The sequence below is a fragment of the Pelodiscus sinensis genome, chromosome 16 (assembly GCF_052426305.1).
Source record: "Pelodiscus sinensis isolate ZL-2025 chromosome 16, ASM5242630v1, whole genome shotgun sequence".
NCBI lineage: Eukaryota > Metazoa > Chordata > Testudines > Trionychidae > Pelodiscus > Pelodiscus sinensis.
In genome coordinates, this window is record NC_143067.1 from 39,158,384 (window position 1) to 39,173,059 (window position 14,676).

General features: G+C 53.4%; 1 protein-coding gene across 6 annotated transcripts in view; it reads right to left on the reverse strand.

The window, feature by feature from the left end:
* Window positions 1-12,425: 12,425 nt before the first annotated feature.
* SIL1 (SIL1 nucleotide exchange factor) overlaps window positions 12,426-14,676 on the reverse strand; it is a 181,838-nt gene continuing 179,587 nt past the window's right edge. For all 6 annotated transcript variants that reach the window (XM_075900131.2, XM_075900134.2, XM_075900132.2 and 3 more), the window contains exon 10: window positions 12,426-13,124. In XM_075900131.2, the coding sequence (XP_075756246.1) occupies window positions 12,747-13,124 (378 nt within the window). In that variant the 3' untranslated portion in view covers window positions 12,426-12,746. The remainder of the gene's footprint in view (window positions 13,125-14,676) is intronic.

A 14,676-nucleotide genomic window follows, 5' to 3' on the forward strand; every position in this document is an offset into this window, starting at 1 on the left:
TTTGTAGGGTTCTACCGCTGAAGCTGATCTTAGTGTCCAGGCAGTTGATGCTGGCGCGGGAGTAGTCTAGACACATTTGGGAGAGGAGGGGGTTTGAAGTTGTAGTAGACTCTCTCTGAGGATAACAATATCTTCGTTGTATCTCAGGTACATCATTAGTTTTGTGCTGCGTTTGTCCAGAAATTCTTCCTTGAGGTGGCCCAAAAGAAGGTGGCATTTGGGAAACCTACCTAGGACCCGTGGCTGTTCCCATGGTTTGGACAAAGCGTGTGTTGTCGAGAGTAAATTGCTATGGGTGACAATGAAATGGATGAGTTTGGCACTGTGCTTGGGAGGGATATTTGAGGGTTGTCCATTGTTGTGTAGATATTTGGGGCAAGCAGCTGGGCCGACGCTGTGAGGGATACAAGCGCAGAGGAAGGTGAGACCCAGGTGGCCAGGATGGCGTTCTGAGAGAGGCTGTTAATGTTGTGGAGATTTTGGAGGAAGTCAGTTGTGTCCAGAGGAATCTGGCCCTTCGTGTGGTGAGTGGCTTGAGGATGATTTCTGTGCGTCCGGATATTTCTTTAGTAAGAGTGCTATGGCCAGAAATGATGGGTCTGCCTGGGTGCCCTTGTTTGTGTATCTCGTGAAGCACGGAGAAAGCCCCTAGGTTGGGTTCGTGGAGGATGAGTTTGTATAGTTTTTCTTGGAGTTGTTTGGAGAGGGAATTTCTGGCTGAACTGGGTCTTTGGGGCAGTGGTCTTGAATTCTCTATAGTAGGTGGAGCCAGTGGGTTGGTGGTTGGCCTCATTAACATAGTCATCACATTTGAGAATTACCTTGGCACCCCCTTTATCTGCTGGCTTGATCACTGCCAGAGATTGGATATCAGGATCTGTATAGTTGCCCTCTTGGCAGTGGAGAGATTGTGGTGGGTGCGATGTTTGCTACAGATTTCAGTCAATGCAATGATCAAGAGTATGGTTGTCAGAGGGGAGCAGGGACTGCTGGGGGGAGGGAAGTGAGCAGGAGGCCGGTTTGCAGCGCCTCACCTGCCCACGAAGCGCTAGCTGCCATGGCTCTGTCCCTGTATCCGAGTGCTTACTCCAGCTCCTCTCCCCCGGCATGGAGCAGTGGCGCAGCCAGGGCGGGATGGACCCACCTATGGCTGGAGGAGCTACGGAGGGACCGCCAGGAGGCCCCCTGTGGAGATGTGAGACCTTCTCACCTGCCTCGTGGGAGCACCCTGACTTCTCATGTTGCAGCTGCTCCTGCCTTCCCCGGGGTGCGAGGTAGGCCAGAGCTGCTGCCTGGTTCACGTGAGAGGTGTGCAGGCTGGGGGTACTAGCTGTGCACGTCTCCCTCTCTCCAGAGGTGGGAACTAGTGCACTGAGGTGGGGCCAGAGGGGAGTTTGCGGTGTCTAACCCTCAGGGCTGTTGGCAGAACAAAAGGCCTAACTCATGACATTTGCAAGATTACATTTCAGACAAAGTTTACATGGGTGTTAATGGCTCAAGATAAGGAAGGAAAGGATTCTTTTAACAGACTTTTTTAGAGTTGTAGATATCTGCAAACTGATCCGTGGCAAGGACATGTATTGTGTGCATATAGATGCAATGTAAAGTAACATCTGACCTCTTAAAATTAATCAGCATAACGAATATGCAAATAATGTTACTGGTCTACCAAAAGTTTGTGAATGGATTTGCTGATCTGTGCTATAAAAAAGGTTGGGAACCAGGAGACTAGACCAAGTCACTCTGGCTGCCTCCCACCCCGAAACATGTTTGGCTTGCAAAGGGGGTAGGGAAATGTGTGATTTGTCCTTGACATTTGGTTCCACGGTTTTGTTTGTAATTGCAGTCTCTGGGATTTGTGAAAGCTCTTGTTTTATGGTCAGATTTTATGTAATAAACCAAATGAAAAATCGACACTGGGCCCGAGCTCCCCACCGGCCTGTGTGTGGCCGGGGAGTTAAGGAGCAGGAGCTGAGACGCCTAGGGCAGAGTGTGTCAAATCAGCACAGAGTGAGCTCTTTGGAGTATCTGTCTGTGTCAGAGCAGGGGCTGCTGGGGCCCAAGCACCTCAGGGCCCTTCCCGCAAATGAGCTGACTCGAGCTACACCCGCCCCAGCCTCGCAGCTCAGCCAGACGGAGCCGCAATCAGCTGGTTCTTGAACCAGGAAGGAGACTCAGAGCAGAGCTGCACAGGCCCACTCTGCCTCAGGGCCTCCCCTTGCAGCCTCCAGCAGGGCACAGGAGGGACAAGGAAGTGGACCCCAGTGGGACCCCGTGTGAGGGGAAGAATGTTCCACTCAAAGCCACCAAAGAGCCACCCCTGCCAGGTCCTCGAGGAGGACACCTGCTCACTGGCAGAAGGAAACAAACAGGCTCATGCACACAAGGGCTACGTCTGCACAGCCACGTTATTTCAGAATCACACCGTGCGCGTCTACACTACAAGCTATTTGGAAATAACGTGAGCTGGAGGACTGCTTTCTCCGACTCCTGTACCCGCTGTTTCACGAGGAGCAAGGGAAGTGGAAGGAAGCGAGTTCTTCCTTCGACTTCCTCTCGTGCAGACAGCGCCAAAAGCCCAATTAAGCTATTTCAGCTTAAGCTACTCAGTTGCTATAGCTGAAGTTGCGTCGCTTAATTCGACTTTAGCTCAGCCATGTACACACACCCAAGCAGGCCTGAAAGCAGGCGGACAGCAATCGGGGTGAGCTGCCTTGAAGTCGCCCTGCCGCTACAGCCTGACCTTCTTTTGCCAGAGAACCCTGGCATGGAGGAGGGACGTAGCTTTGTGTCAGCGGCCAGGCCTCGTGACAGGAGAACCCATCTGGTGGGGGTGCGCCAACAGCCTCGACAGCGGCTTGTCAGCGCTCCAAACGGGCCTCCATCTGCTAAGGGCTTCAAGGCTCAGGCTGTGGCCAAGATGTAAATCGAGACAAGCCTGGATGCACAGTATTTAGCAAAGCAAGTATCATCCCTAGCAAACTGCAGAGCTGACAATGTCAGGCTTGCGAAGAGGGAGCGAGAGGGAAGGACAAAGTGAAAATGGAGGCCTACGCATGAAATGACTGCAGTGCCCCAAATTTAGTCAGAGCACCTCCCTACCGAGCTGCCAGGGATTGACACGTTAGCTAGCGAGAGGCTGTTCTAAACGGCACCTTCTCTGCTCACAGGAGTGCGTGCAGCCCTGCTTCCTGGATACAGCCCCACGTCTCCCCGATTCCATCATCGGGACTTAAAAATAAACCTTGATCTGTAAATATCAGCTTGTCTAAAAACATGTGGCTGGGCTATGTGATGAAGCGGTGTAATGTTGCTGGGGGAAGTGCTTTCCTCCGAGCACTCCTGCTCCTTTAACAACTGTGAGCCACTCTCCCTGCTCCTGTGTTCCCTATGGAACGGGGCGGGGGCCAGAGCGAAACCAGTGACTGCCCTTGCTGGCAGGCCCGGGGCTGGAAACTCTCTGGAGGCAGTACCTTGAATCCTCCTTAGAACCCCAGGAAGGGACTCAAGAGGTCAGGTCCAGTCCCCTGCCCTCACGGCAGGACCAAGCACCATCTGACAGATGCCCGTGTAACCTGTGACCAGCTGCTTGCTAGGTGATGTAACGCCACCCTTCCAGTCCAGATAGATGACGGGTCAAATCCGGATGAAATCGAGTGAGGCGGTCCAGTGACAGGCGGGTGAGTGGCTGAAAGGCAGTGGGCAGGGAACTGGGTGCCAGGTCACTGGCAAATTCAGCGTACGGGGAAGGGGGCTCCCCACGCCTCAGTTTCCATGAGTGGAGTTCACAAATTACAAAACTCTTCCCCCTTCCCGCCAGCCAAGCCATTGCTTTACTACGGGTCCTTAACATGTGCTGTCCCTTGCCTGGGCTGGGCCCTGCTCCGGGGCGGGCCCAGCTCTTCTAGCCCAGAATCACAGAAGTGCCCAAAAAGTGGGGGTGGGGGGCACAAGCACCTAGTCTTGTGATCCCCCACCCTGCTGCTCTTGCTCCAAGGCCCCCACCCACACTCTGTCCCTCCTCCCCAAAATGCTCCTGAGCTGCCTCTTCCTCCCAAGACCCACGCCCTTGTGCTCGCCCCCTGCCATTGCCTGCCCTTACGCCTCTGGCCTCCCACCCCCTGCTCCATGCCCCCTGGCCCTGGCCTGCCCGACCATGGGCTGCCGCTGGAGACTGGCAGGTTTTCTACCAGCTGATGCCAGAGCCAGGCACGCAACCCCCCACCCCAATCAAATCTTCCTCCAGCAGAGCCAGGCCCCGACAGTACCGGTCGGGTACGTTCATCTTCCTTTTAAAAGAGGCTGCTCCTGCCCGCTGCCTCTGCTCCCAGTGTGTTCTGGGCAGCAGCACACGGCCCAGCTGCCAGCTCACTGATCTAAGCGTCAGGTGGGCCTGAGCAGCGTGCGCTCCACTCCCAGCCCTGCCTGGCGCCCTCGAGCGTGGGGCCTGGGAGCAACTGCCATCCCCTTCCCCCTTCGCTACAGCGCCCACCACCCCTCCCCAAGCTGCTAGCAGGACTGGGGCCTGGAAGCATTTGTCGCACCTTAGAGAATATAAGACTTTAATCACCCTCTGAGCAGCAATCTCCGGCGCGATCAGCTTCCTGCAGACAACCTGGTCTGCTGGCCTTGGCTCGCTGGCTGCTGTTCTGCAGACGCTGTGAGATGTTTGCAGCGCACTGATGGGCCCTTGGTGGGGGCAGCAAGGCAGATTTGCTTCCGTGCGCTTGCGTCCACACGATGTGTGATTCTGATAACACCAGCTGCTTTTCAGGGATTTAGCTGGACTCCTTTTCCCCCTGGACAGTTGGCTACATGTCTATATTCTGAAGCTGCGTCGAGACTGCAATGATTTTGCACAAAATCTTGCCGCCTGACTACAGTGGCCGCAAGTATTTGCGCAAGAACACTGACGTTGTACTGTACAAAATCAGTGGTTCTTGCGCAAATACTCTGATGCTCCCGCTCAGGGATAAGCCCTCTTGCGCAAGAGGGCCAGCATGGACAGCAGTGTTAATTTCTTGCGCAAGAAAGCCCGACGGCTAAAATGGCCATCGGAGCTTTCTTTCACGAGAGAGCGTCTACACTGGCACGGATGCTTTTGCACAAAAGCAAATCTGTTGCGCAAAGGCACATGCCAGTATAGACGCTCTCTTGCGCAAATACTTTTAATGGGAAAACTTTTCCGTTAAAAGTATTTGCACGAAATCAGGCCAGTCTAGACGCAGCCTGACTTCTCCAGTAACATGGTTTATTCAAAGCCCTTTCTAATAAAGCAGGATTAGAAGCAGATTATGGAGTCTCTTGTCTTTCGGTTGTTGGTTTAAATCCAGCCCTTCCTTCAGGAGTGACCAAAAACTATTGACTGCTCTTAGCTGGGTTGGCTGGGCGTCCATGTTAAATCTGCTGGTGGCAGAATTTGGACAGGTTAGTCCAGGGAAACTGAGCTAGGGTGGTGCCACCAGGCCCCTGGAGTGACTTCTTGGTGGGGAAGTTTGCCACTGTCAACACTCTTCTTTTTGTGGGGCTAAAGGGAGCTCTTCATTCTCCAGAGCGGTTAGCCAGCGTCTGCAAGAGCTTCATTAACATGTGAGAGGTTCCTCCAGTTCCGGACCGTTAGAGCTGTCATTCTGGTGTTTGGGTGCTCTGGTTACTAATGGGCGGAGGAGTGAGGCAGGAAAACAGCAGAGTAAGAGATCCCATTAGCTGAGCAAAACTCAAACTACAGAAGCCCACAACAAGCAAATTCTGGCTCTTCCTGGCTCAATGGTTTTAAATGTGATATCACCAGGCAAACATGGCCAGTTGGCTCTACTGTAGGTGCACCTGGCAACTCATTCAGTGCTGTCACAATCTGTCCAGGTATGGACAGCAAAGACCTTTAACGAAATGCTTTGTGAAGGGGGAAAAAAATGGTCAAATGCTCTAGTTTGGGGGGTGCACTTAAAATTCAAAACTAAACCGCCCAGTTCATGAGCCATCAGCCATTCAAAACACATTTTAAGCAGCTTTAGATCTAAGAGTATTTTCATCAGGGTTTCTAAGTGTTTTCTTTGATAAGAAATTCAGGATTTTTTTTCTCCTTTCTTTTCAAGATTTTGCTCTTTCTGTACCGTGCGTTACTCTGACAGTCTAAGGGAAGAGGCCTCAGGGTGTAATTATCCATCCGACGTTCTGATTTGGTTTCCTGCTGGTTTTCTCTAGTGGTTTTCTGTTACAGTACAAATAACTGGCAGGATGCATTTGCATTTGTACCATGTGTGCAGCGGGGGCCAGTGGATCGGCATGCACGTCAAAGGCCTTTCCAATAAATAGATACAAAAAAAAGTAGCCAAATACAAGGAACAACGTTCATGTCAGGTCTGCTGGGAGACCCACCAGTGTCTCCTGGCTCTGACTGTCTGGTACATGGCAACTGGGGTTCTCAGATATTCCCGCTGAGATCTTACCTGAGCCCTTATCCAAGCCGGATGTGGGGGGAATTTTGCCTTTAGTCTTCACACCTATGAGAATTGCCATGTCTGTAACCAGACCACGCTGCTTTCCCATGTGCATTCATTTTTATTCCAGACAAAGCCATCCGGGATAGGCAACTCAGGCCAGCGCTGGAAACCCCGCTGCTGCATGCAGAGCTGGGGGCAGCCCCAGGTGTGTGGCTCTTTGGCTGGCCTGGCCCTTTAAAGCATGCAGCACATGCCTGGGGCCCCATAGGAGCCTGTTCCTCCTCCCCTGTGGCAGGAGCCCCCACACCTTAGCCAGCCAGGCAGCCCTGTTAGCCCTGTGGCCAAGCCTTGTCCCAAGTCGTTATTCCAAGTAGTGCTTCAGTTCGACTGCTTGGGCTGCAGGGAGCCCTGGCCCAGGCACCCGGCCATGTCCCGCTCTCTGAGCCTTTCTGCTCAGTGCCAAGGCAGAAGCAGAGAAGGGAACGAAGGGGCATGGAGCCAGCAGGCTGGGCCTGGCCTTTCCCTCGCCCTTTGGGCGCGACACTAACGCTCCCTGCGGGAGCTGCCACTGTTGTCTCTGTTCTGGGTGCCAGGGCCTGTCGTTGCAGCGGTGGGGTGAGACACAGGTCACACGAGGCAGTCTCCTCGCTTAGCTAACTGCGCTGCCGCAAGATGAGAGCCCGGGCCTGGCTCCAGCCACAGAGGCACTGCTCGCCAGGGGCAGGCGCACGGCCATTGTTCACTCAACTACCCCTGGCTTTGGATGAAAGCGGAGCTGCTTTTGCAGCTGCCACAGCCTGAGCACTGCCCGGACGGCACACGCAAGGGCAGCTCATCTGTGCCCAAGGCCCCACTGCAGGAACAGGACAACAGCACAGATGTTTGGCAGAGCTGGACGCCAAGGGGCGCCTCCAGCAGGGCCTTGGTGCAGCTTTGGGCCGGCGGCTTTGCCTAACGTGGCTTAGGGCAGCATTCATAGGGGCTAGAGTGAAAGGCTAGACAGTCGCTGTAGCATCTAGCCGGACCTCTCCTGCAGCTGCAATTCTCTGCCTGGCTCTCCCCCAGCCTGGAGGCTCGGGGCTGGGCCCACATCCATTCACGTAAGATCGCTCAGTACAACGCACCCTGCGACCCCTGCAGCTGTGCCAGTGGGCAGAGGAAGGACGGCTTGTCTGTGTGCCAATGGGAGCACGCCGGCGAGCCAGCTCTGAAGAGCAGTGCCTGGCCGGGTTATTAACTGGATTCACACTGGCTCTGTGGGCAGCAGTCAGCCACCCTTCCCTTTGCTTTGGGATGGGTTTTTTGCACAGTCTTTGTGCATCAAAACTGAACACACTGGTTGCCCGCTTCTGGATTGACTGCTGTCACCGCTCCCCGCGGGCCTGCTGAGTTTCTGCCCCTTAGGAATGCTCTTTTCCTTGCTGAGAACTGGGGACTGCTGCCCCGACATCGGCAGTGCCCTGCCAAGTGCCACTGGAACATAATGGCTTATTTCACGTCATCCAGCAAGCAGGCTCTCGAGTGCTGATCTTAACCCCAAATCCAAACCGGACTCCCTCACTGCCCCGCCCAGCAGCCAGGCACCTCCTGTCACGCTCGGATTTCACTGTTGCTAATAATCACGTGCGCTTCGCGGCATAACAGATTTCTGAAACTGCATTTGAATCTTCTTTAATCCAAACAAAGGCAAATCACTGTGCAGAAATACCGGTGCCTGAACAGTGACAACCGACAGGCTGGAAAGGAGAGTCAGGAATATTTTAATATCAAGGAGGAAGGGCTAATGGCTTTGAAGCAGCTCGATCGATACAACGCTCAGTGGGCTCACGTCACGCTGAGGGAGGTTGTCCAGTGCGTGTGTGACGGGTATAAATCGTTGGTCCCTTCTCGACAGGCCGTTGTATTGGAGGCCCATACACGTAGTCTGGCAGCTTGTGACTCCAGGTCTGGCTGGCTGAACTGCCTTGGCCAGGCACGGAGGTAGCGCAGCACTTGTGGGGCCAGCCTAACAAAGGTAGGATGACTGAGCAGGTCACAATTTCCAAGCAGTGACTGTGGCTTTACAGGAGGTGGCCGCAGAGTCTCTCGGCTATTGTCTGTCTCTAGCAGCAGCTTTCTTCAGCCTTTGTCCTCGCCAGTGGACCTGACGCTGGAGCAACAATGGCTGAAGAACTTGTCACAGCCAGATGGTGATTTTGGAGCGGATTCCACACACGATAAGGAATGGGCCCAACCATTGCTGTGAAACAAGGCTGCGTCAGGGGCCCCGTACCCCATTACAGGGGCAACGAGCCCCTCGGTCCCTTCTTTGCTAAGCTCCTTGCAGGATGCCAGTCTTGGCTGACATGAACACAGCGTCTCCCTGGCCTGTTTCTCTGGAGGTGGGAGACGGGAGGGATCGTGTGAGGATTCCCTGGTGTGATCCTCCCTCTGGGCCCCCGGCATTGGCCAGTGTGGGCAGACGGGACACTGGGCTGGATCGACCATTGGTCTGACCTGGTCTGGCCGCTCTTATGTTCTTAGCTCTCGGGTCACCTCAGCAGTGGCGGGCATGAGCATGCCCTTCCCTGGGACGGTAGCTCCCGGCAGGCCTCCTCCCCGGCAGGCCTCGCTACCTGACACTTGCTCTCCAGGCTGGATGCTGATCCTGGCTTAGAGCTCATGCCCAGTGCACCAGCATCATAACAAGGGGCAAGACCGAAGTGACCTGGCGGCTGCCTGGTGGGGCGCATGTAGCACGGGGTTTAGATTTGATGGGAAACAGGCAGAGCCCTGCACAGATACGTTTGTATCTGTAGCTGCAAAAATGAGCCGCAGCTGCTCTGCGCTGGCCTCGGCGGGTGCGGATACCTGCACATCTAAAGCGGATACAGACTTTGTATCGAGAATGCTGCAAAGCTGCTGTATCTGCACCCGCATCCTTAGCGGCAGCAAGGAGCTGTGGCTACCCCCCCTCCGCAGATACCCACCGACAGCAAGCGGCTGGCTTGGATTGATAGGATCTGGGTCTGCTGCACGCCGTGGTTCCACCCGAGGTGGGCAGAGACCTGCACAGAGCAGCTCCTGCATGACATGCACGTGGAAGTAGCTGAGCGCCACACGGGCACAGCCCTGAGCCTGGGGAGCTGCCCCACACCCTGCAGTCCAGCCAGTCAATGGTAAAGGAGCCCGCAGAGTAACAGTTGCTGCTGAACCCCTCCTCAGGGTTTCCAGGCATGGCCCAGCTGCCAGCGAGTCTTGTCCGGGCTCTTTCCCCCAGGGCAGGGATGGCAGAGGGCTGGTTAAGCCTATAGCTAGCCACCTGTATTTCCTTTCCCCCGAGGGCTCCTGGGCTGCAGGCTTCAGCCCTGTGCTGGAGCAGAGACTCCCTGCTTTCGAAAGGGGGGAGGGCCCTGAATTGTAAGCACTGAGCTCTGCGTAGTCCCCATGCCACGCGGGCAGATGGCTGCCATGTAAATACAGCTCTTTATTCTGTCAGCAGCAGGGACTCCCGCTGGGGAAACCCTGCAGGAGGCACACGGGCCTACAGAGCAGCCTGCTGCACCAAGCGGGGGGATCCAGGCACTGAATCTAACAACAGGGCATGGTTAGCCTACGTCTGCCTGGGGCAGGGGCCAAACCATCGCTCCATCCTTAGCCCCCCCCACAGTACCTCAGACACTGACCCGTCTGTACAGAGCTCGCCGTGGCAGGGTCGCTGCTGAAAATCCACGGAGTGATGGACTAATGGACTGGGCTGGCTCCTGTGTCAGCAGCTGGGTTCAGGTCGCAGGGGAAACGGAAGCAACGGCCTCGATCCAGCCTTTAATGGGCATTTATCTGCAAGTAAAAGCACCAGAGCGTCCCGCTGGCAGCCCTGTGCTTGACTAGCGGCTCCCGCCCATCAGGGAGCAATGCATGGACGCTACCCGGCCTGACTGCCACAGGCTGGGAAATTCGTCAGCCATTCAGAGGAGACTGGTGCCTTTTTTGTTGTGTTTCTCTAGCTGTACAAGGGGAATAGATTTCCCTTCCAATAGCTCCCTTTCAGCACCCCCACCCACCCTCTTAGTAGCAAGGCAGCTCGAGACCAGCCTCCTTTTCTAAGCAGACTAGAAGAAAACTGGAGGACAAATCTGTTTGTGGCGTCACCGTTCCCAAGGCAGAGACACCTGATTAGTTGGCAGGAGAAATCATTTCTAATCAGAGTTGTTTAGAATACCTAAGTGTTTCTTGGGGTTTGTCAACATCTCTTTAATACAACCTCCTCACAAACTGCTGGAATAAACGCTCTTTTTGCTGAATATTCAGTGTTTTCCAACCAAGGTCTGAGAATGCTGCCAATCAGGGTCCCCTATGCAGATCTCCTGCAAACCCAGGGAAGACAAGTGGGACATTCCTGGTGTTTCTCAGGGAAGACACAAGCAGAAAGCACACTTAAAAATAAAACCTTAACACAACAGTCTCAGAATGTCAGTCTGTGTCTGCAAAAACAACAAAGAGTCCTGGGGCACCTTAGACCCAAACAGATTTCTAAAGGCACAAGATTTTGTGGTTAAAGCCCATTTTATCAGATGGATTGGCATGGAAGTGACAGAAGCAGAGCTGTATAACACAAGCAACTCCTCCCTTATAATGAAGTTAATCAAGTCAGGGTGGAAGTGGGGCCGTTGCAGCATTTGGCATGGAAGTGTGAATATTCAGAGGGGAAATTGCCTTTGTAATAGGTTAACAACAGTGTGACAGACCAGCTCCCATGCTTTATGCAATTGATTTATTAATATAAGGACATATATATAGTAGCCCAATGTCTGTGACTGTGTAATGCTGTAGCATTACGCATTGCCTCTGGGGGGGGCGCTGTTGCCTCCTGCCATGGCGCTTGGCTGACTTCTACGCCGCTCAGCCAAAGGTGCTGCATGGGGAGCGCAGACCCCAAATGGCCGCTTGCTCCCCCACAGTGGCCTGGCTGAGCGGCGCAGAAGTCAGCTGAGCACCACGGCAGGAGGCAAAGGGGGGCAGGGCGGTGATGTGCACGGCTGGCCCCCGTCCCCTGGCCGTGTACATTACTGCCCCATCCCCCCTTCCCCTCCCGCCGTGGTGCTCAGCTGACTTCTGCGCCGCTCAGCTGGGCCGCCATGCAGGAGCAAGTGACACAAGAGGCCGTTTGGGCTCTGCAGTCCCCTGAGCGAGAGGCCGAAGGGGGAGTAGAGAAAGAGAGACGGAGAGAGAGGTAGGAGGCGGAGGAGAAGAGAGAGAGAGACGAACATGGAGGAGAGACCCCAAAATCCCATTTTATGGTGGGCTATTGGTTAGTTAATATAAGGACACCTGGAGATACAAGTCAGAGTAAAAAATCATCTTTGGCTTAAAGGCTTGCCTGAAAGAACAACAGCTGTTAGGGTAAGTTTGCAATAAGTTTTCGTGCATTAGAATTAGCTCTGCATTTTCTTTTCATTTTAATTCTGTAACACTTTGATCTGTTTTCACTTACAAACACTTAAATCCTACTCTTTGTGCTTAATAGAAACACTTGCTTTATTATCAAGGCCAAAGTAAATAATTATTACCTAGGGGAACAATCAGTGTGCACACCCTCCTTTTGTTGATAACGCAGGCTTGCTGAAGGAGCTTCCATTGTGTAAAACTCGGACACAGAGAAAGACGGTTTTATTTGGGGGGGGGGGGGCTTGATCCTGTTTGGGTGCTGTGTCCTAGAACTGCATCCTCCCTGAGCTGATGTGGTTCAGCATCCGCATTGCTGCTCAGGGGGGCAAATACCCCAGATCTGTGCCTGAGCTGGGGGAGACCAGGCGATCTGGCCCAGCAGGACAGGGTGTTGAGAAGCCCCAAGGAGCAAGAAGGCAAGTGTCAGTGGCTTTGTCAGCACCCTGGGAAATATTCCCAAGGGGTCTCTATGCCCATCACAAACAGCTTCAGGTCTTCTGTATAAATCATAAAACAGCAAAAGAGACGCCATTAAATGACTGAGACCAACCACAATTGCATGGGAAAGTCTTTTTTTTCCACAAATTGCCTGAATTAGCAAGTATGTGAACAAAAGAATCTCTGTATTTAACTAATTTGAAATAGTCTATCACATTAAAAACGCTAGAGATTGAAGACAAGATTCCTTAAATGCACAACTTCCCTTAGATATCTTACGTATGGATCAAGAAGGGAAATGAAAATACTCCCCAGAATGGTCGCATCTTTAGTACTGTAATGGCGCTGTTGGCTCACTTGTCTTAGACCAGCAGTTTTTACTCAAGTTTATTTATGCGTGTCCATGAAAATTCACCACGTTGTCTTGAATTATTTTTTTTAAAGATCAGATTGCAGATGTCCTGACCTTAACTCCTGAATGATGGTATTTATGGAGCTAAGGAGTTCCTTAAAATAGCCATCTTTGTCCCCTTCCCTTTGTTCTTCTGCTGCCAGTTCTTCGTACTCTGTGCGGAGCATGCTCAGTGTGGTGCCGAGGGCATGGTCCACTTGAAATCCATCCCTGCAGGCAGCCATCAGAACGCGCACTGTTTTGAGAACTTTCTCTCTGGTGTCATGCTCTGGCAATGCCAGGAGGTTAGAAATGATCACACACCAGCCCTGTTCCACCACAGCTGGCACCAAGTTCACTTGTCTGTACTGCTGAATTCTCTCTTCCATTTGGTCTTCCTGGTTCTGAGAGTCCTCAAGCAGCATCTGCAAGAAACCACAGTAAATTGATTACCTGGATCCAAGGAGAACAACTGTTTCCAGCGGGTTATACAGTGCTGCATAGTGCCCATGGGCTAACCCACACATCCCAGGACTCCTGGCTTTTGACAGCAGTTACCCTATTTCATTTCTTTCTCTGGTGCGTGAAGTTAGCCTGAAAGATTCATTTTGCTTTTTTTTTTTGCACTAGAAATTCAGGTTTTGTCTACTCTGGAAAACATTAGCCGAGTGGAGAGCAAGTGCAGGGATGGTATTGGAAGACACAAAGAAAGGGGTGAGGCGAGACTTTAAAATGGGTTTTCATGATCACCTGCATAACACACACCTTGGAGCTAAAGCTCAACAGCCCCAACCTTAATTTAAGAGCACTCCCAGTGCTCCCGGGCCATGCCTGCAGCAAAGCAATGGAAGACCAGTGTTGGCATCCCTGATATTTCTATGATTAAAACAAAACAGAGGAAAAAAATCTTGGTTTTCGTGAGGCGAGGGAGCCTGCCCCACGAGGGTATTTTATAAAATGGAGCGTGTGCCCTTTGTTTCCAATGTTATAGTGGGGCCAAGCAAGCAAAGCCTCAGGTGAATCCAGTGAAGCCGAAGGGAAGCCAGCCCAGCCCTATCAAACTGCCTGGTACGTCGTCCTACGTACGGCGTAACGTCCTAGAGCCAGAGGACAGCGAGGCAGCTGGGCACGGAGGGAGCTCTGTGCCGTTCCACACGAGACACCCCCCTCTCCACAACAGGGGAAAGGGCAGGGCCGTCACTGCCACATCAGCTCCTTAAACTCTGCTCCTTTGAAGCAGTTGCCTGGAGGCTTCTCTGTGCCCATGGCCTCGGTGCTGCTGTCTGCAGCAAATGGCAGCGACTTGACTTCTCAGCCTGCTGGCATTTCAAGCCTGATTTTTGCTTTCCATTGCCCTTTCTAGGAGGTGGGGGTCCAGCCAGGCTCCTCCCCCCACGTCGTTCGCCCTGCGGGGCGCCAGCGGCACCGTGCTCAAGCTCTGCATCACCACAGATCTCTAGCTGAGCTTATCTCACTGAGGCTGCTCTGACAACAGCCAGAAGGGGATGCTTGGGCACGAGCCACACTGCTCCGTTCCCCACATCCAGAGACCAGGCACGTGGCTTCCACACTGCTCCCAGCTCCTGCTGCCCCAGGAAGCGAGGGTCTGAACAGCTCTTGCTTCTTCCAGAGCCCAACCAAAGCTCACCTCCCATCAGCCCTAAAGAAAAGGTGTGTCCATTCGGTTCAGTGCAGTTACACGGACATGCCACTGCCCTGCCACATGGAGCCGAGACACGGATTCCAACCCCACGGTCTCGAGTCCAACTGGCACGTTTTGGGCTTGGCAGCAGAGAACGAGCTGGCTCAGTGCACTCAGAGTAGCCGTGCTCGCAGGGCAGGTGTCACGCTGAAGAGCCTGCACAGCTTTTCACAGCTGGCGTCAGTGCTCACCACTGATGTTAAATATCTGGCCTCAGGAGAGCTGGCGGGTGAATGTGAAGCGGATGCTGACACACCTAAGAATCCCATGCATGC